Source organism: Lutzomyia longipalpis, chromosome 4, assembly GCF_024334085.1.
Source record: "Lutzomyia longipalpis isolate SR_M1_2022 chromosome 4, ASM2433408v1".
In the NCBI taxonomy this organism is placed as follows: Eukaryota; Metazoa; Arthropoda; class Insecta; order Diptera; family Psychodidae; genus Lutzomyia; species Lutzomyia longipalpis.
The window spans coordinates 19840705-19855943 of record NC_074710.1 but is presented as its reverse complement, the minus strand read 5'-3'; the positions used below and the strand labels follow the sequence as shown (position 1 = coordinate 19855943).

At 38.3% G+C, this 15239-nt stretch overlaps 1 protein-coding gene across 2 annotated transcripts in view; it reads left to right on the top strand.

Moving 5' to 3' along the window:
* LOC129794668 (intermembrane lipid transfer protein Vps13D) overlaps nt 1-15015 on the top strand; it is a 28023-nt gene extending 13008 nt beyond the window's left edge. For both annotated transcript variants that reach the window (XM_055835475.1, XM_055835473.1), the window contains exons 7-13: nt 141-902; nt 2503-3627; nt 5015-5969; nt 7024-10484; nt 11962-13430; nt 13558-13762; nt 14315-15015. In XM_055835475.1, the coding sequence (XP_055691450.1) occupies nt 141-902; nt 2503-3627; nt 5015-5969; nt 7024-10484; nt 11962-13430; nt 13558-13762; nt 14315-14383 (8046 nt within the window). In that variant the 3' untranslated portion in view covers nt 14384-15015. The remainder of the gene's footprint in view (nt 1-140; nt 903-2502; nt 3628-5014; nt 5970-7023; nt 10485-11961; nt 13431-13557; nt 13763-14314) is intronic.
* Nucleotides 15016-15239: the final 224 nt, after the last annotated feature.

Genomic DNA, 15239 nt, shown 5'->3' with positions numbered 1-15239 from the left:
TTTTTTTTTTACTACACGACTACAAAAATATTTTAAAGAGGCAAAATTAACTCGTCTAAAGCGTCTAAAAATATTCAAAAAATTATAAATTTTAGCCAAGACACCAAACTTACATTTTCTGATAAAAAAAATTCCGATAGGTCCCCTCGGAATTGGTGAGGCCACCAACGAGTGTTCCCAATGAGGAAGAAAATCTCGATGAGGTGGAAGAGATTGATGCGCAAGTGGATGCTGCTGAAGTACCCAAAATACCCCGAAGGTTGTTCAATCAGCCAAGTTTGGGGGAGAAACGAACGCAAATTGAACCCCGTGTGACCTTTGAGTTGCCCACATTTGTGATTCAGCTGAAGAATGATTGCAATCGCCCCCTGATTGAGATTTCCTTTCGGGACTTTAATGTGCAGTACGAGAAGAATAATCAGTACGAGACGAGTATTCAGGTGTCGTTGCGCTCCCTCCTCATGGAGGATCTTCTGCAACCGATAGACAGCAAAAATCGCACAATGGTCATTTCGTCGTGTGCTGAAGTGCAAAATCTTCGTCCTGGCAGTGCCTTCTCGTCGCATTCGTGCCCCAATTTGGCGGGTTTTCCGGGCTTTGGGGCGGACGTGACAGGATCCCTGCCGGAGAATCTCGAAGGACGCGCAGGGTTTGCAGCAATGGTGCAGCAAACGAGCAATAAGTCTCATTGCCCACAGACTCCGCCCCCATCGCCACAGCCACGCGACAGGCAGGACAACTTGGTCATCTACTCGTCGCTCCTCGTTGATCCGGAATGTCCGAACTTTGCAACGCAGTACAATTCACTACGACAATCCAGTTCTATTGACTTCAACAGCCTGGATTTGCTCATCTCCGTCCAGAGTTGGTATGTTCTGCTCAACTTCTTTGGGTTGCTTCAGGTGAGTCGTTTTCTTTTTCTTTTTATTTAATTTTTCTCTGTGAATGTAGCTTTCTAGATAATTCTTAAAGAAATTAGGATTTTTTTAACGGGGATCACAAGGTTTGAAGGGTTAAAATTTAATATGAAAAAGGAATGAAATATAATTAATGATTTTGAGAGGTCTAAATTATGAATATTAATTCAGAGTTTCATAAAAAAATTCTGGTTAATCTAAGAAAAAAGATTTTTTGGAATTAAAAGATTAAAAGTTGTTTAACGTACTAACTTTTAAAGTTTGAAATTTTTAATTTTTTTGTTTAATTTTGAAGGACAGAGGTTTGAAAAGTAAAGAAATTTAAAATAGCAAACACTTGAAAGTTATGAAATTTAAACTTCAATTATATTAGAAATTAATATTTTACTCGCTGAACGTTAGAAAATCAAAATAAATGCATAAAAAAGAATATTAAAGTAAATTAAACGTTGAACAATAGAAAATTGGGAGTCTTCAAGTTACTTTTAAAGGTTTTTCTCCAAATTGAGACTTCAAGAACGTTAGAAATAATGAAATTTAAAATGTAAATTATTAGAAAATTTAAAATTTTTTAATGTCAGTTTTGAGAAATTGAAGTTTTTTTACGATAAATGTTAATACAATTTGATTTTTTATCGTCAAACAACATAGAAAAAATAATAAATAAATGTAAAACGTACTTAAATAATTAGAAATTATAATGATTTTCTTACGTCAAAAGATAGAGAATCTTTTAATTTAATCCAAAAAACAGTTTTTAGTCTTTTCTAAATTTCTTGTAGTTTGCAAAATGAATTTTGCGATCACCCCCAATACACTGGAAAAATGGAAAATTTTTCATTTCTCCCACTTTTATATTTTTGCCTAAAAAAATAGTTTTTTTTTGCGATTTCTGGCTCCTCTGTTACTTTTAAAGCGAAAAGAAATGAATTTTGGGATTACTCTCAACGGGGTATTTAACTCGCAAATCTTCCAGTATTTGTGAAGAATCATCCAAATCTTTGGCAAATAATACGAAGATTTTTATTCAGATAAACACTCCTTGATTTAAAAATAATACATTAGTAAGTCTTGAATTTTTAATGGTAAAAAATCTTGCAGATATTTATCTTTATTATTATTATATATTTATTATTTAATTTTCTTGTGAGAATGTGTCAAATTTTAAATATCTAACGTTAGTAAACCAAGTTTTAAACGTTAATCTTTATAAAAATCTTGCACTTTTAATTTCACACGATAGAAATTCTCACAGCAGTTTTTGAAAAATTGCTTTTCGATGGAATTCTCTCATTTAAATCATTTAACGTTAGAAATTAAATCTTAGTGTTTTTCCATTAAATGTTGGAACTGTTGGAAATGTTAAAACGTTAGAAATTCTTACAGCTTTAACCTCAAATATTAGAAAGTCTCAAATTTAAAATAAGACAGATTTGAAACGTTGAAAAATCTTTAAGTTTTCACCTCAAACTTTAAAATCTTTTCAAATTCTAAACGTTAAACGTTAGGAAAATTCCTTTCAAAATTAATTTAATTTTTGAAAGAAATTTCTGCCATAAAATTCAGAATTTCCTCCCTTAAATAGGATGATGAATCCGATGGAGGAGCGTCGAGTGTTTCCACGACAAACCCACAGGAACTGCAGGGTGATCCAAATCGCAATGCCGGTGGTGATACGGAACTCAATATAACTGTGCGTTCCTTGACAGTTGTCCTCGTGGCACCTGACTATGAGATTGCCAAGGCGAATGTTTCAAATGCAAAATTCGTTGTGGCCAAGAGGAATGTCATGAAGACAGTTGAGGGGCATCTGGGGTCAATGTCACTGTATGACCTCACGCAACATGGGAAGATCTATCGGGAGCGTTTTGTCACGAGTGGCAATGAAGCGTTGAATTTCACATATTGTCGGGATAAGGTGAAGGGAAACGCCCGAACGGTGGAGGCGGATGCAAAGTTGAAGATTCAAATGGCTTCCGTGCGGTATGTGCACACAAAGAGATTCGTGATGGAGATTCAGGCCTTCTTCCAGGCATTCTCGCAACTTCAGCAGCCTGTGATGAAGAAGATTAAGCCGTCGGAGTCACGGCAGAATCTCCATCAGCGTCCCATTCAGTTGGGCTTGGAGATTAAAGCGGAAAGTCCGATAATCTTGTTGCCAATGAGTTCGAGGAGTTCAAAGGTGATTGTCGCGGATCTCGGGGAGTTTTCCTTGCGAAACTCCTTCCGGTGGTCCACGGAGAAGTCCGTGATTAGTGTGCAAAGGCGTGGGATTGATGAGACCACGGGGAAGGTACTGAGTGAGATTCTCGATGTAATGTCCGTGAAATTGGTCAATACGAATCTCTTTGCGGGCACGCGGAGTGAAAGAAGTGCCGCCAATGCGCCTTCGGGGGAGGATCTCTGCTTGGACATGGGGAGCTATAGTGTAATGAAGGAGGGACCGAGTTTGCTGAAGAATAAATGTCACCTCTCACTGCAAGTTGAACGGAATATGGATGCGTGGCGGAGTCACAATGTGCCGGATTTTAGTGTTCAGGGAACACTCTCGAAGCTCGAGGCTGTGCTCGATTTGGAACAGTATAAGCTTGTCCGGGGATTCCTGTCGTACAATTTGGGTGAACCAACTGATGATCTCTACGTGGAACCAGCAACAATCACTGAATCCCTCATCAATTTATCCACTGACTACCAACCAGAACATCGTCAGGTAGGAATTTTGGACATTTTCTTGTTGATTAGAGAATATTCCTGAGAACTAAAAAAAATCGGAATATTTGATGAGGAATCAGGAAAAATTCTTCAATTTTTTTTACAAATATTCTTTAATTCTTTCAAGTATTCGTTAAATATTATTATTATTCCTTATTTTCAAGGAATATTCGGAATATTTAACAAAGATTCTTTAATATCTGATGAATATTCGTTATTGATTGAAGAAAAGTCGTGAGCAATTAAACAATATTTGTTCAAATTGACGAATATATTTTAAAAAAACTGATAAACATTTGAAGAATATTCGTAATAAGGAAAGAATAATTAAAATATCTTAAATAAATGTTTGTTAATAATTAATATTCGTACAAAATTGCCGAAACTTTGGAATATTTAATGAATATTCGTGGAGATCATTTTTTCAAAATATTTGATGAATATTTGGAATGAATATTAACGAGTTTTTTTTTATAGAAAATTAAAAGAATATTTTAAATTAAAGCAAAAGAATAAGATTTTAAATTTAATTCTTTCACATAATTTATCAAATATTTAGTTATATTCTTTTGTTAAAGGTAACTTGATAAATATCCGGAATAAAAAAAAATTTTTCGAAATATTTAGTAAGAATATTCTACAGTTAATTATAAAGAATATTCATCAATATATAAATCACATTACTACTTATTGAATATTTAAAGACTATTTCTAACTATTTAGAAAGAAAATATTCTTTTCGAGAATATTAAGAATATTTAAAAGAATTAGAAATATTCGGAATAATTGTATATTTAAATTATTTGTCAAATATTTAATTGCTAAAGAATATTCCGAAATAATTTAAGAATATTCCCATAAATTGAGTAGTATTTAAATGAATTGGTAAATATTCTAAATATTTAGAAAGAATCCTTGTTAAATATTCGGAATAATTAAAAAATGATAAATATAAAGAATATAACTTTAATTATCTATTGAAAACAAGTCTTCAATGCTCATGAATATTCATAAATATTAAAGAGGAGTATTCGTAAATAATTAGCGAATTTTAAAGAATTTGCAGAATATTCTAAATTTTAGAGAGAATATTTGTAAAAATTAAGAATTATTTAAAAGAATTTAGGAAATAAAAAAAAATATTTTAGACGAATATTCATCAACGTTAAAAGAATATTCATAAAAAATTAAAGAATATTCCGAATTTTGACGAATATTCTATAATACATGAAGAATATTCGAAGAAAATTTAAGAATTCTTATAAAAATCAACGAATATTAAAAATATTTGACAAATATATTTAAATATTGGAGGAATATTCGGAATAATTTCCTAATTAAATAATATTCGGAATGAATTGACCTTTCTGCCTTTCCTGCGTTAGGTCTGGACGAATATGTCAATAACACTGGATCTCCAGGAAGTTCTTGTGAAGCTTCATTCACCCACAAATATCCCAGAAGGTTTCCTCAATTTAACCACCAACACAATGCCAAGAATAAATCGTGGCTTTGAAGATCTTCTTGGTAGTGGGAACAGCAAAGAGAATTTCCTTGCTTGTATAAATTTCATAAAATCCTCCCTGAAAATTGATTCCTTCAGTGATGGTTCGCAGGATATTGATCTTGTGTCCCAGGAGATTCTCGTGACGGACACCCGGACGCAATTTACAGCTCCACGCAATGTCTTTACGAACATTCTCGCGCCGACAACGACAAAATTCAACGAAGATTCCGTTCAGGCGGAAGTACACAGCCGCAGACGGCAGGATTGTTCGAAATACACAATTTTGCTCAATAATATGCGTCTAATGGCAATTCTCGATTGGCTGGAGAGTATTCGGGATTTTCTGTCGCAATCCGAAGAGGCTCCAAAGGAACTTGTGGCTCTTGGCAAAGTTCAGGGGGGTGTTGAGAGTCCAACAGTCCCCACAGCAGTGGTGGATGATGCATTGGAGCTCGTGTTGAACATCACAAATTCCGAATTGGTCTTTGTGGAGAATACCGATCAATGGGACACAAATGCAGTGATCCTCAAGAGTACAACAATCGTCTCATTCCGCCCAAGTGAAATTAACAAAGTCATGTCACTCAATCTCAACAATCTCGAAGTGTTTTCCTGCACACTCGATGCAGAGGACACAACGGCACTCTCAATTATCGATCCGGTCACAATAAATCTCGACATACGCAAAGGTGTGCTGGATTTGCAGCTGCAGAAGCGACTCTGTATTCGTCTTTCCTACCACGATGTGAAGATGTTCACGAAGATGCTTCAGAGTTTGCCGAAACAGACAAAACAAGCACGTTCCGGGAAGGAAGATGCAGCTACTTCTCTCGGTGAGTCAATTTTAGACTTCTATTTTCATTATTTTATTTATATTTTTTTATAGCACCCTAGACACATACTGAAATTATAAAAAAAAAATAATCAAGGAACATTCCTTTGGTAGTATAAAATCCTATAGATATATTGAAAATTGTTCTGTATTACAAAAAAAATAGGTGAAGAATGAAAAAAAAACTCAAATTTAAATTTTTTTAGACCGAATTGTGTCTTGAGTAAGCATAGACAAATTGTGCTATAAAAAATTATAAAATCATCCAGGAATCAAAGTTTTCCAATAATTTGATCAAATTTTAAGCTCAATATTGAATCAATGTAGGTCCACATGGAGGATCAACTATTGCTCAATCAGTTTGTTAGACAATTAATGCTCAATATTCGGTAATTAATTCTTTAATTCGGTATGTGTCTTGGCTGCTATAATTTTTTTTTTAAATATTGATTTGTCCAATATTTACACGGATTTCTAACCTAAGATATTCACATAAATTCAGTACAATTTTGATTTTCTGTCTCATTCATCCCCATTGAATGTAATGGTAAAAATGTTAGGTTAGAAATCTGGATAAATATTGGACAAACCAATAAAATAAGCAACTTGGTTTGATATGTTCCCGGAAAGTGTCATAAGTGCCTGGAAGTTGTGCAGCGATCCTGTCCATTGCATCAGGAAGTCTCTAAGGGATCTTGGGAACTTCCTTTTCAACATCCGGCTGATCCTTGATGTCATCTTCAGGACAAAATCTGAGTCTATAAAAACGCTTCAAGCAATTCCAAAAGGAACTTCCTAAATAGACAGATTTAGACCCCTAAATGAAATTAAGGATCAGCCGAGTCTTGAAATAGGTATTCCTAAGATCCCTTAGAAACTTCTTGATGCATTGGGCAGGATGAATATACAACTTTCAGCTACTTATGGCACTTTCCGGGAAGGAAAGTGTACAAACTTCAAGTTAAAAAAAAGAGCGAATTAAAGCAAAATTAATTCTTTTTGTTTTGTGCATTTCCTCCCCCTCCCATTTTCCTTCTTCATGCTCAAAATAATAGATATTGATGGAGCTGTGAAGAAACTCTCAGCTTTGGGCTTTAAGAGGGCTGACTGTGTGAAGGCCCTTGAACTTTGTTCCAATCAACTGGATGATGCTGCATTATGGCTAACGCAGAATGCTGAGCCGGTTAAGAGTATTGTCTTGCCCGCAAAGGGCCCCCTTGAGATTCAGGCTGTTGAAATACGTGCCGCGTGTATTAGTATTTGTGTAATTGATGACTGCAAGGATGCTGATGTGCCACTGTTGGAGCTGTCGCTGTCGCATTTGGATTTGCGTCAGGAGCTCGGTGGTGGTGGTGTTGGGAGTTACTCGGCAGTTGTTCCTGCAGCAGGAAGTGAGAGTATTGGCTTCCGTGCGGGGCATCTATCGGGGGTGTTTGCAAGTGACTACTACAATCGACGCCTCAGTGGGTGGGAGCCGGTGATTGAGGCGTGGCGATGCCAGGCTGAATGGAGTTATAGCCTCGGGCAGATTGGGACACATCGGAATAGGTTACATTTGCAGGTTGCAAGTGAGGATCTGCTGAAGGTGAATGTGACGAATACATTGATTGATTTGTACCAAGTTGTCCGGGAGAATTGGACGGAGGACTACTTTGCGCAGGATGCCCGTGGGGTGGTGGAGAAGAGCCCTCAGGGGCATCGAAGGAGGACCCCTTTTGTGCCATTTGCTCTGCGCAATGACACGGGGATTGCTTTGTGGTTCACAACGTTGGTGAGTTCCCCCGATGGGGTGCCACGGAGGGAACTACTGACAAAGAGTGAGACAAGGTGGCAACTTGTGGCTCCGGGAGCTGTTCAGCCATTTAGTTTTGGTGGAGCGCAGAATAAGTTGCGGCACCATGATTCGCATAAGTTGAATCTCCATCAGGTTGGAGTTCGTGTTGATGGGTGGACGGAAGTGGGTCCGGTCTCGGTTGATCGTGTTGGGACCTACTTCCGGCATGCTCATCATGGTGCTTCGTCGCCCAATGATTCAGGCGTTGGGGCAACGGTGAGGATTGTCTTTGAGGTGACAATGGAGGGGTCAGCCCAGAAGTTGGTGACAGTTCGGTCATCGCTGCAGGTTGTTAATCGCCTGAGTCAGCCGTGTGTGCTGAAGATGGAGCATCTGTATGGGCCGAATGTGGAGAAGTGGCCAGAAACGCTGACGGCAGTTGTGAGGCCACACGGGGGGATCTACAGTGTCCCCCTGAGTCATGTTCATGCATTTATCTTCCTTAAACCTCTACCTGCATTGCCGGTTGATCACGTGGAAGCCTGGCGAGGGGATGAGGCGAAGACAAAGAGCAGGGATTACTGGACAACGGGGCAGACGGTTGCCGTGGACAAGGGTGGGCAGTTTCATCAGTTCTCCGATAAACCCTTCCACTGGAAGGAACTCCTGGACTCGGCAGATGTGCAGCAGGAGTTGCGAACGTGTAAGAGTAATCGTGAGCGGTGGTTTCACTTTGTTGTTGCAATTGAGCGGGAGAAGTACCCACAGGGGAGTAGCCTTCCAGGGCACACATTCGTCCTGTACCCACCTGTGCGTCTGTACAATCTCCTCCCGTGTGATCTGCTCTGGCGCGTTCCAGGTGGGAGTCACGGACGTGTTTCCCCATCGGAGACAGCAGCTATTCACGAAGTGGACTTGACGTATCAAATTGAACTGACAATAGCCTTGGATGGGTACCCCGGATCGGGACATATTGTCATCCCAGCTGGCTACGTGGGACGCAGTGAGATGCGCCTCAAACTCACTGACGTAAATCATCGTCTTCTCTTCCTTCGTGGAAGTGTTCAGGTTGAGAAGGGCCAAGGAGTCCAGATAACTGTCTCCGCTCCGTTCTGGCTTGTTAACCGTACCGGTTTACCCCTGATCTTCCGTCAGGAAGGCGTCAATCACGACAGTTCTGGTCAGTTTAGTGAACACGAACAGGCACGTCTTGTTTCCCCGCTCATGTTTAGTTTCTCCGACTTTGATGCCCCACCTGCACTTACGGTGCGTCTCGGGAAGCGCTACGGTATGAATCCGACATGGTGTCAACCGTTCAATCTACACAAAGACACACTTAATCGTCAACTACGCTCCGGTGTGTCGAATGAAACCTTTGTCATTGGGATTGATGTTCGTCGTGGACGTGGAAGGTACGCCAAGACGAGCGTTGTAACCTTCTCCCCACGCTTCCAGCTGTACAATCGTAGCCGGTATAAACTTCAATTTGCTCAGAAGTACTTTGCAACAACCCTCACGGATCCACTGGCTAAATCGACTTTCATTGAAGCCGTCCCGGATTGTCATCTACCCTTCCATTGGCCACGATTGGATAAGGAACAGGAGCTCTGTGTACGTCTTCCCGATGTGCAGGATTGTCTGTGGTCAGGCGGAGTGCCCATTCAGGAGTCCCTGAGTGTGTACATAAACATCCGCAATGCCAATGGGGATATGCACTTTATTCGCCTTGAGATTGTCCTTCAGGGTGCAACGTACTTCCTCCTTTTCGGCGATGCGCAGGCTCTTCCGCCGCCAATTCGCATTGATAACTTCTCGGAGGTTCCGGTGAAATTCCACCAACCTGGGGGGAAGCATCAATGGCGCACCGTTGTCCGGGCACACGCCTCAATGGCCTATGCTCTCGATGAGCCAACGGGTGTTCAGGCAATTCAGGTTGAAGCACCCGGAGGGGTGTGTCACACCTACCATCTACGTGATTTGGAGACACCACATAACCTAACTTATGAGAACTTCATCTATATCGCCTTCAGTGGGACATTCAAACGTACCTCCGATGTTGGCCTCATGCAGGAGCCGTGGGATTATGATGTGGAGAATCAACAGCTTGTCCTGGGAGTCCTCGATGGACGGGTTTTCCTCGTGCGGAAGCGTCCCGGAGACAGAACACAGCTCTGGCGAATGAATCAGGATAAACAGTTGGAGCATGAAGGCTCATCCCCACCTACAGAACCCGGGAAGCGAGCAACAGTCACACAGCGATTTGTTCTCGATCTCGACGGCCCACCACGACCAATGAGTTACGTTAATCTCGTTGTACGTCCCATTGACATCAGGCGGAAGTCAACGCAAACGTGGCGCTTCACGGAGGAGGGACGCCTCATGTGTGAACACTCAAATATGTGTGTTCAACCGAAGAATGGCTTCTTCGGGCTTCGTCCTGGGTGTGAAGCAGTCCTCGGGATGATTGTGTCCGATACACACGTAATTACGGAGAGTCTTGTTCCGCTTGAGCAGGCAATTGAGCGGCAAAAGATGCGTCCTGGCTCGGGATGTTTGTCCGTTGTCGTGACAATGGATGGGCCAATAAGAACGGTGCGGATACGGGATGTGAATTCAAAGAGGAATAGTAGTTTGGCCATTGATCCAGCGTGGAAGCATGTTTCACACGTTATTCCGCACTTCAATACATCCCTGCAGGAGGAAAAGGAGAATCCAGAGAAGAATTCCATCGATGAATTTCATGTAAGTTGGAGAAAAAATTACATTTTTTCTATTTTTTGATTAATTTTTTAATGAATTTTATGCTTATAAGATTCCAAAAAAAAACTAATTGAATTTTAAAACTCAATTAAATCAATAAAAAATTATTTTTGTAATTCTAACGTTTGGTATTTCTATTTTTCTTTAAGTTTCAATCGTTTATTTTCTAACGTGTGGCATTCCTTTTCTAATGAGTAAAGAATTTTTCAGCGGTTAACGTTTTTTTTTCAAACGATTGGCATTTATTTTTGAAGGTTTTAATGTTTATTCTTAACGTTTGATTTTTTTAATGGTCTTCTAACATTTAACTTTAGAAAAAAATGTTTGACATTTTTTCTAATGCTTCAAATTCATTTAAGGGTATGATGTTTCTTATCTAACGTTTGAAATTCCTTTCTAACAATGATAAAAGGAACGTCAAACGTTGGAAAATAAACTAGAATTTTTTGGAAAAAATCAGAAATAGAATTTATAAGCTTTATAAAAAAACCAAGGGGTGTTTATCTGCCAAATATTTAGATATTTAAGCCAATCATCCGACTATTTTCATTCAGATAAATGAAAATCTTTCATTCGTATTGAATTTAGTACTATTTAGGCTTAATTTTAGTACTTTTATGATTAGCGATGGAAAAATTCCAAAAACAATGAAATTTTACAAAATTTTGTGAAATTTAACCTCTAAAATGTGAAAGATTCATTTAAAATTAATGAAATTTTTATATGAAACGATGCACTTTAATTCAAAATATTTTTAGTTTGAATTTAGGACTCCTTTTGGGCTTGAATTTAATTCTTTTAGGCTTTTGTCCTTCAACCTGAGCCTTTTTAGGACTAATAACTGACTTCGGCATAATAATATTAGCTTTTGGGTTTGAATTGAGTACTTTTTATGCTTGAATTTAGTACGTTTTCGACTTGAATTAAGTACATTTTAAGCAATATTTTTTTTCAATTTTTTTCGTTTTTGAAGTAAGAACCGACTTACTTTTTTCGGCTTCTTGAATTTAGTTTTTCTTTGCTCCCTAATCTGAGCTACTTTTGAACTGATAAACTTAAACTGAACTGAATATTTTGTTTTTTTTGGCAATAAACATCCCCTGAAAACAAAAAAAAACATTTTAAATATTCGAAAAGAAACGTTTAACGTTTAAATGAATTGTAAAAACTTAAGAAAACATTGAAAATTATTTTTAATTAAAAATTCAAACGACTTACTCACGTAGGAATTTTTTTTAAGTTTAAAAGTAAAATAGACAAGAAAACTTTGTCAAAAAATAACATTTCTTTCTAATCCTCTAACGTTTGAAAAATTTCCCCAGAAATTGAAATATTCTACTTTTTTTTTTAAAAATATAAATTGATTTATATTAACGATCATTTTCCTTTTGAAAATGATTTTTTTCAAGATTTTTTTTTTTCATTTCAAAAAGAATTTTAAATTCTTTTTCTTCCACAGATTTACCTTAAACTCTCAAAGGGAATTGGAATTTCAATTGTTTCACGTCAACCTTGTGAGGAATTGGCGTTGATTTCATTGGAAAACATTACATTGGAAGCTGTTGCAACACCTTCGGTGCGTTCACTTGATTTGAGCGTTGATGATGTTCAGGTGGACAATCAGTTGCTTGAGACACCCTGTCAGGTGGCGCTGTATACGATTAAGCCTGCCTCAACGGACTCCCCGACACGATCGAAGCTTTCGGCGTTGCAGTTGACGGCTAAAATGCTTCCCAGCCCTAATGCAAATGCCGTCATTTTTGAACATTTAATCCTGAGCCTGAGACCCATGTCGATTTACCTGGAGGAACGTCTTATGCTGCGAATGGCGGATTTTATGGGTTTGGGCAGGGTGCAAGCCGACGCTGCGGCGTTGACGGATGAATCTGACTACGAGGCACATCGTGTGGCGACACAGCTAATGGCGACGAATGTGAAAAGGTACTATTTTGGTGATTTGCAAATTGTTGTGAGTCAAAATCGCCTAAGTGTCATCACGGCGACAAAGTTGACGCCACGAATGGGTGAGATGAAGCGTCGTTTGGGGTTGACTTTGATTAAATTTGAGGATGCAATAATTGAATTTGAAAAATTCACGGATAAACATCATTTTGAGACGTTGGAAGTGTACTTGGGGGCTATTAAGTCGCACTACAAGAAGGAGCTGAAATGGCAGGCGGGCTCCATTCTGGGGAGTGTGGACTTCCTCGGGAATCCCCTTGGGTTTGCCAATGATGTCTCCGAGGGGGTGTCAGGGTTGATTTTTGAGGGAAGTGTGAAGAGTCTCGTGAAGAATGTCACGCATGGGATCTCCAATTCAACGGCAAAGCTCACGGAGACCTTGTCCGATGGGTTGGGGCGTGTTGTGCTCGATGATGAGGACACAGAGACACGTCAGAGGATCCTGAGTACGGCAACAACGACCAATAGCACGGATCACTTGGTTGCTGGGCTCAAGGGGTTGGGATTCGGGCTACTGGGTGGGGTTACGAGTATTGTCAAGCATACGTACTCTGGGGCACAAACTGATGGGATTCAGGGGCTCATTTCGGGCTTTGGCATGGGGCTCGTGGGGACGGTGACGAAGCCCGTGATTGGGATGTTGGATTTGGCAGCAGAGACCGCAAGTGCAGTGCGGGAGACGAGTAAAAGTTCAAATCGTCAAATTCCGGACCGGAAGAGGCTGCCGCGGTGCGTAACAGGTGCCCCCGGGAGTCTCCTGCCACCCTATTCGTACACCCAGGGGAAGGGTCAGAGTATTCTCTACACGCTCAATCGGAGGGACTTTACGGAGCAACTAATGGCCTACGAACCCTGCTTGTTTGATGGGGAGGATTCAAAGCTAGAGCTGCTCGTGTCAACGGAGAATGTTTGGGTGTTCTCACGGAATGATGATGCAACCACAATTATCTTCACCTACCACTTAAGGTGAGTTAATTCAAATGTTTTTGTGCGTCGAAATCAGTAAGACATCAGACAGATTATTTCATAAAATTTTGATGAGAAACTTTGAATTTTTATTCAGGAATTTAAAAAGAATTTTTGCCGTTTGCAGTGACCTCCTCTCGTGTCATCCGGTGTCTGTAACAGCTGATCCGGGTGGGCATCACAAGTCCAAGAAGACGCAACACAATCACTACATTGAACTGGGTCTGACGGTAACAACGCGAAGTGCCACCATGTCGGCGGTGCAGGAGAATGTGAAGAGACCCCGTGTTCGATGTCAATCTGAGGATATTGCCCAAAGAGCATCGAGACATGTGAGTAAAAATAAAAATTTAAAATCCAGATATGTCCAAGAAGTCCAATAATTTGTTTCTTTTTTTTACTTGAAAGGAAGCTTTTCAGGCATATATGAGAGTTGCTTTAAATGGACCAAATTAGTAATGGAGAACCATTTAAATGATTAGGGTGGATAAAAATTATTATCATCGACCCAGGGTGACTTCCATATATGCCTGAATAGCTTCCTTTTTACAAAATCTGTCTTCGGAATTGTCGAGAAAAGTTATTTTTTGAAGGATTTTTTTTTAATTCTGCGCAAAAGTTTCAAAAACTTTTCTATACAATTGAATTCTTTTGACTTTATTGAAAATAACAAAAACTTTTTAAAGCCGTTTTAAATGGCTCAAATGGTGAAATGCACTAGAAGACAATCTTTAGATTTCTTTGGCTTATTTAAGATTTTTATAGATTTTCTTAAACATGCCACATGTTTTCTCAAGAAAAACTAAAGATTTTTTTTTACATTTCCTTAGGGAAATTTGTGAGAAATAAACAATTTTTTATCGTTTTTTTTTAATTAATTGTAGATCAACTACGCTAAAGGGATTTACGATGAACGTGAACAAACACTCTATTCCGATTCTGTGATGGACTAAAAGTAAAACTAAAAAGAAAAAAAAATCACCAAAATCACGAAAAAAAATGCAAAAAGATTTTTTTACAAACATAAATTAATTTAAATGATTTTTGTTGTTGTAATTTATATGATTGAAAAACCAAACCTACACTTATAGTGAAGAATTCTTTTTTTTTCTTAGGAACTTATTTGACCTCTTATGACCTTTTCTTCACCTTCTTAGTTTGTAATGAGATGCCTTTTTTAATGCAATAATTTTTTTTTGCTAATCTTTTTCACTTTCAACATCGAACAATAAAAAAAGACCAAAAAGTTTTAACCAAAAGAAGGCAGAAGATAATTCTTTTTTTTTAATTGAATTTTTTAATACTTAAAGGGAAAGGGATGGTTTTGTTTTGTCTCATTTCCTTCTAAAGAATCTACTTTGTCCTGTAAGATTTTCTTCTTCTTCAATTTTTTGGTAATTTTTTCATAATTGCTCTGTAGGTTTAGAAAGAAATATAGAAGAAAAGAGAAAGAAAATACACAACTACCAAAGACTGCGTATAATTTGTATTTATAAATTAAAAAAATAAAATGAAATGTAAAAAAAAACAGAAAATTTAACCAAGTTGTGGAATAAAGTTTTAAGAAAAAAGTGCTTGAGAAAAATTCTTTTATTTCTGGAAAAATCTTTCGATCAGAAAAATACTTGGTTTGTCAGGAAGGTGTTCATTTTTAAACAGGAAAACTAAACGCATTTTGATAAAGGAAAGAAATCCTCAGAAAATGATTTGGTAAGTTCTAATTTTTATGAGAACGATGTTCTTTTTAATGGTTTTTTAAGGGAAAAGCAGAACGCATTAAAAGCTTTCATTTTCTATTGAAAATTCATG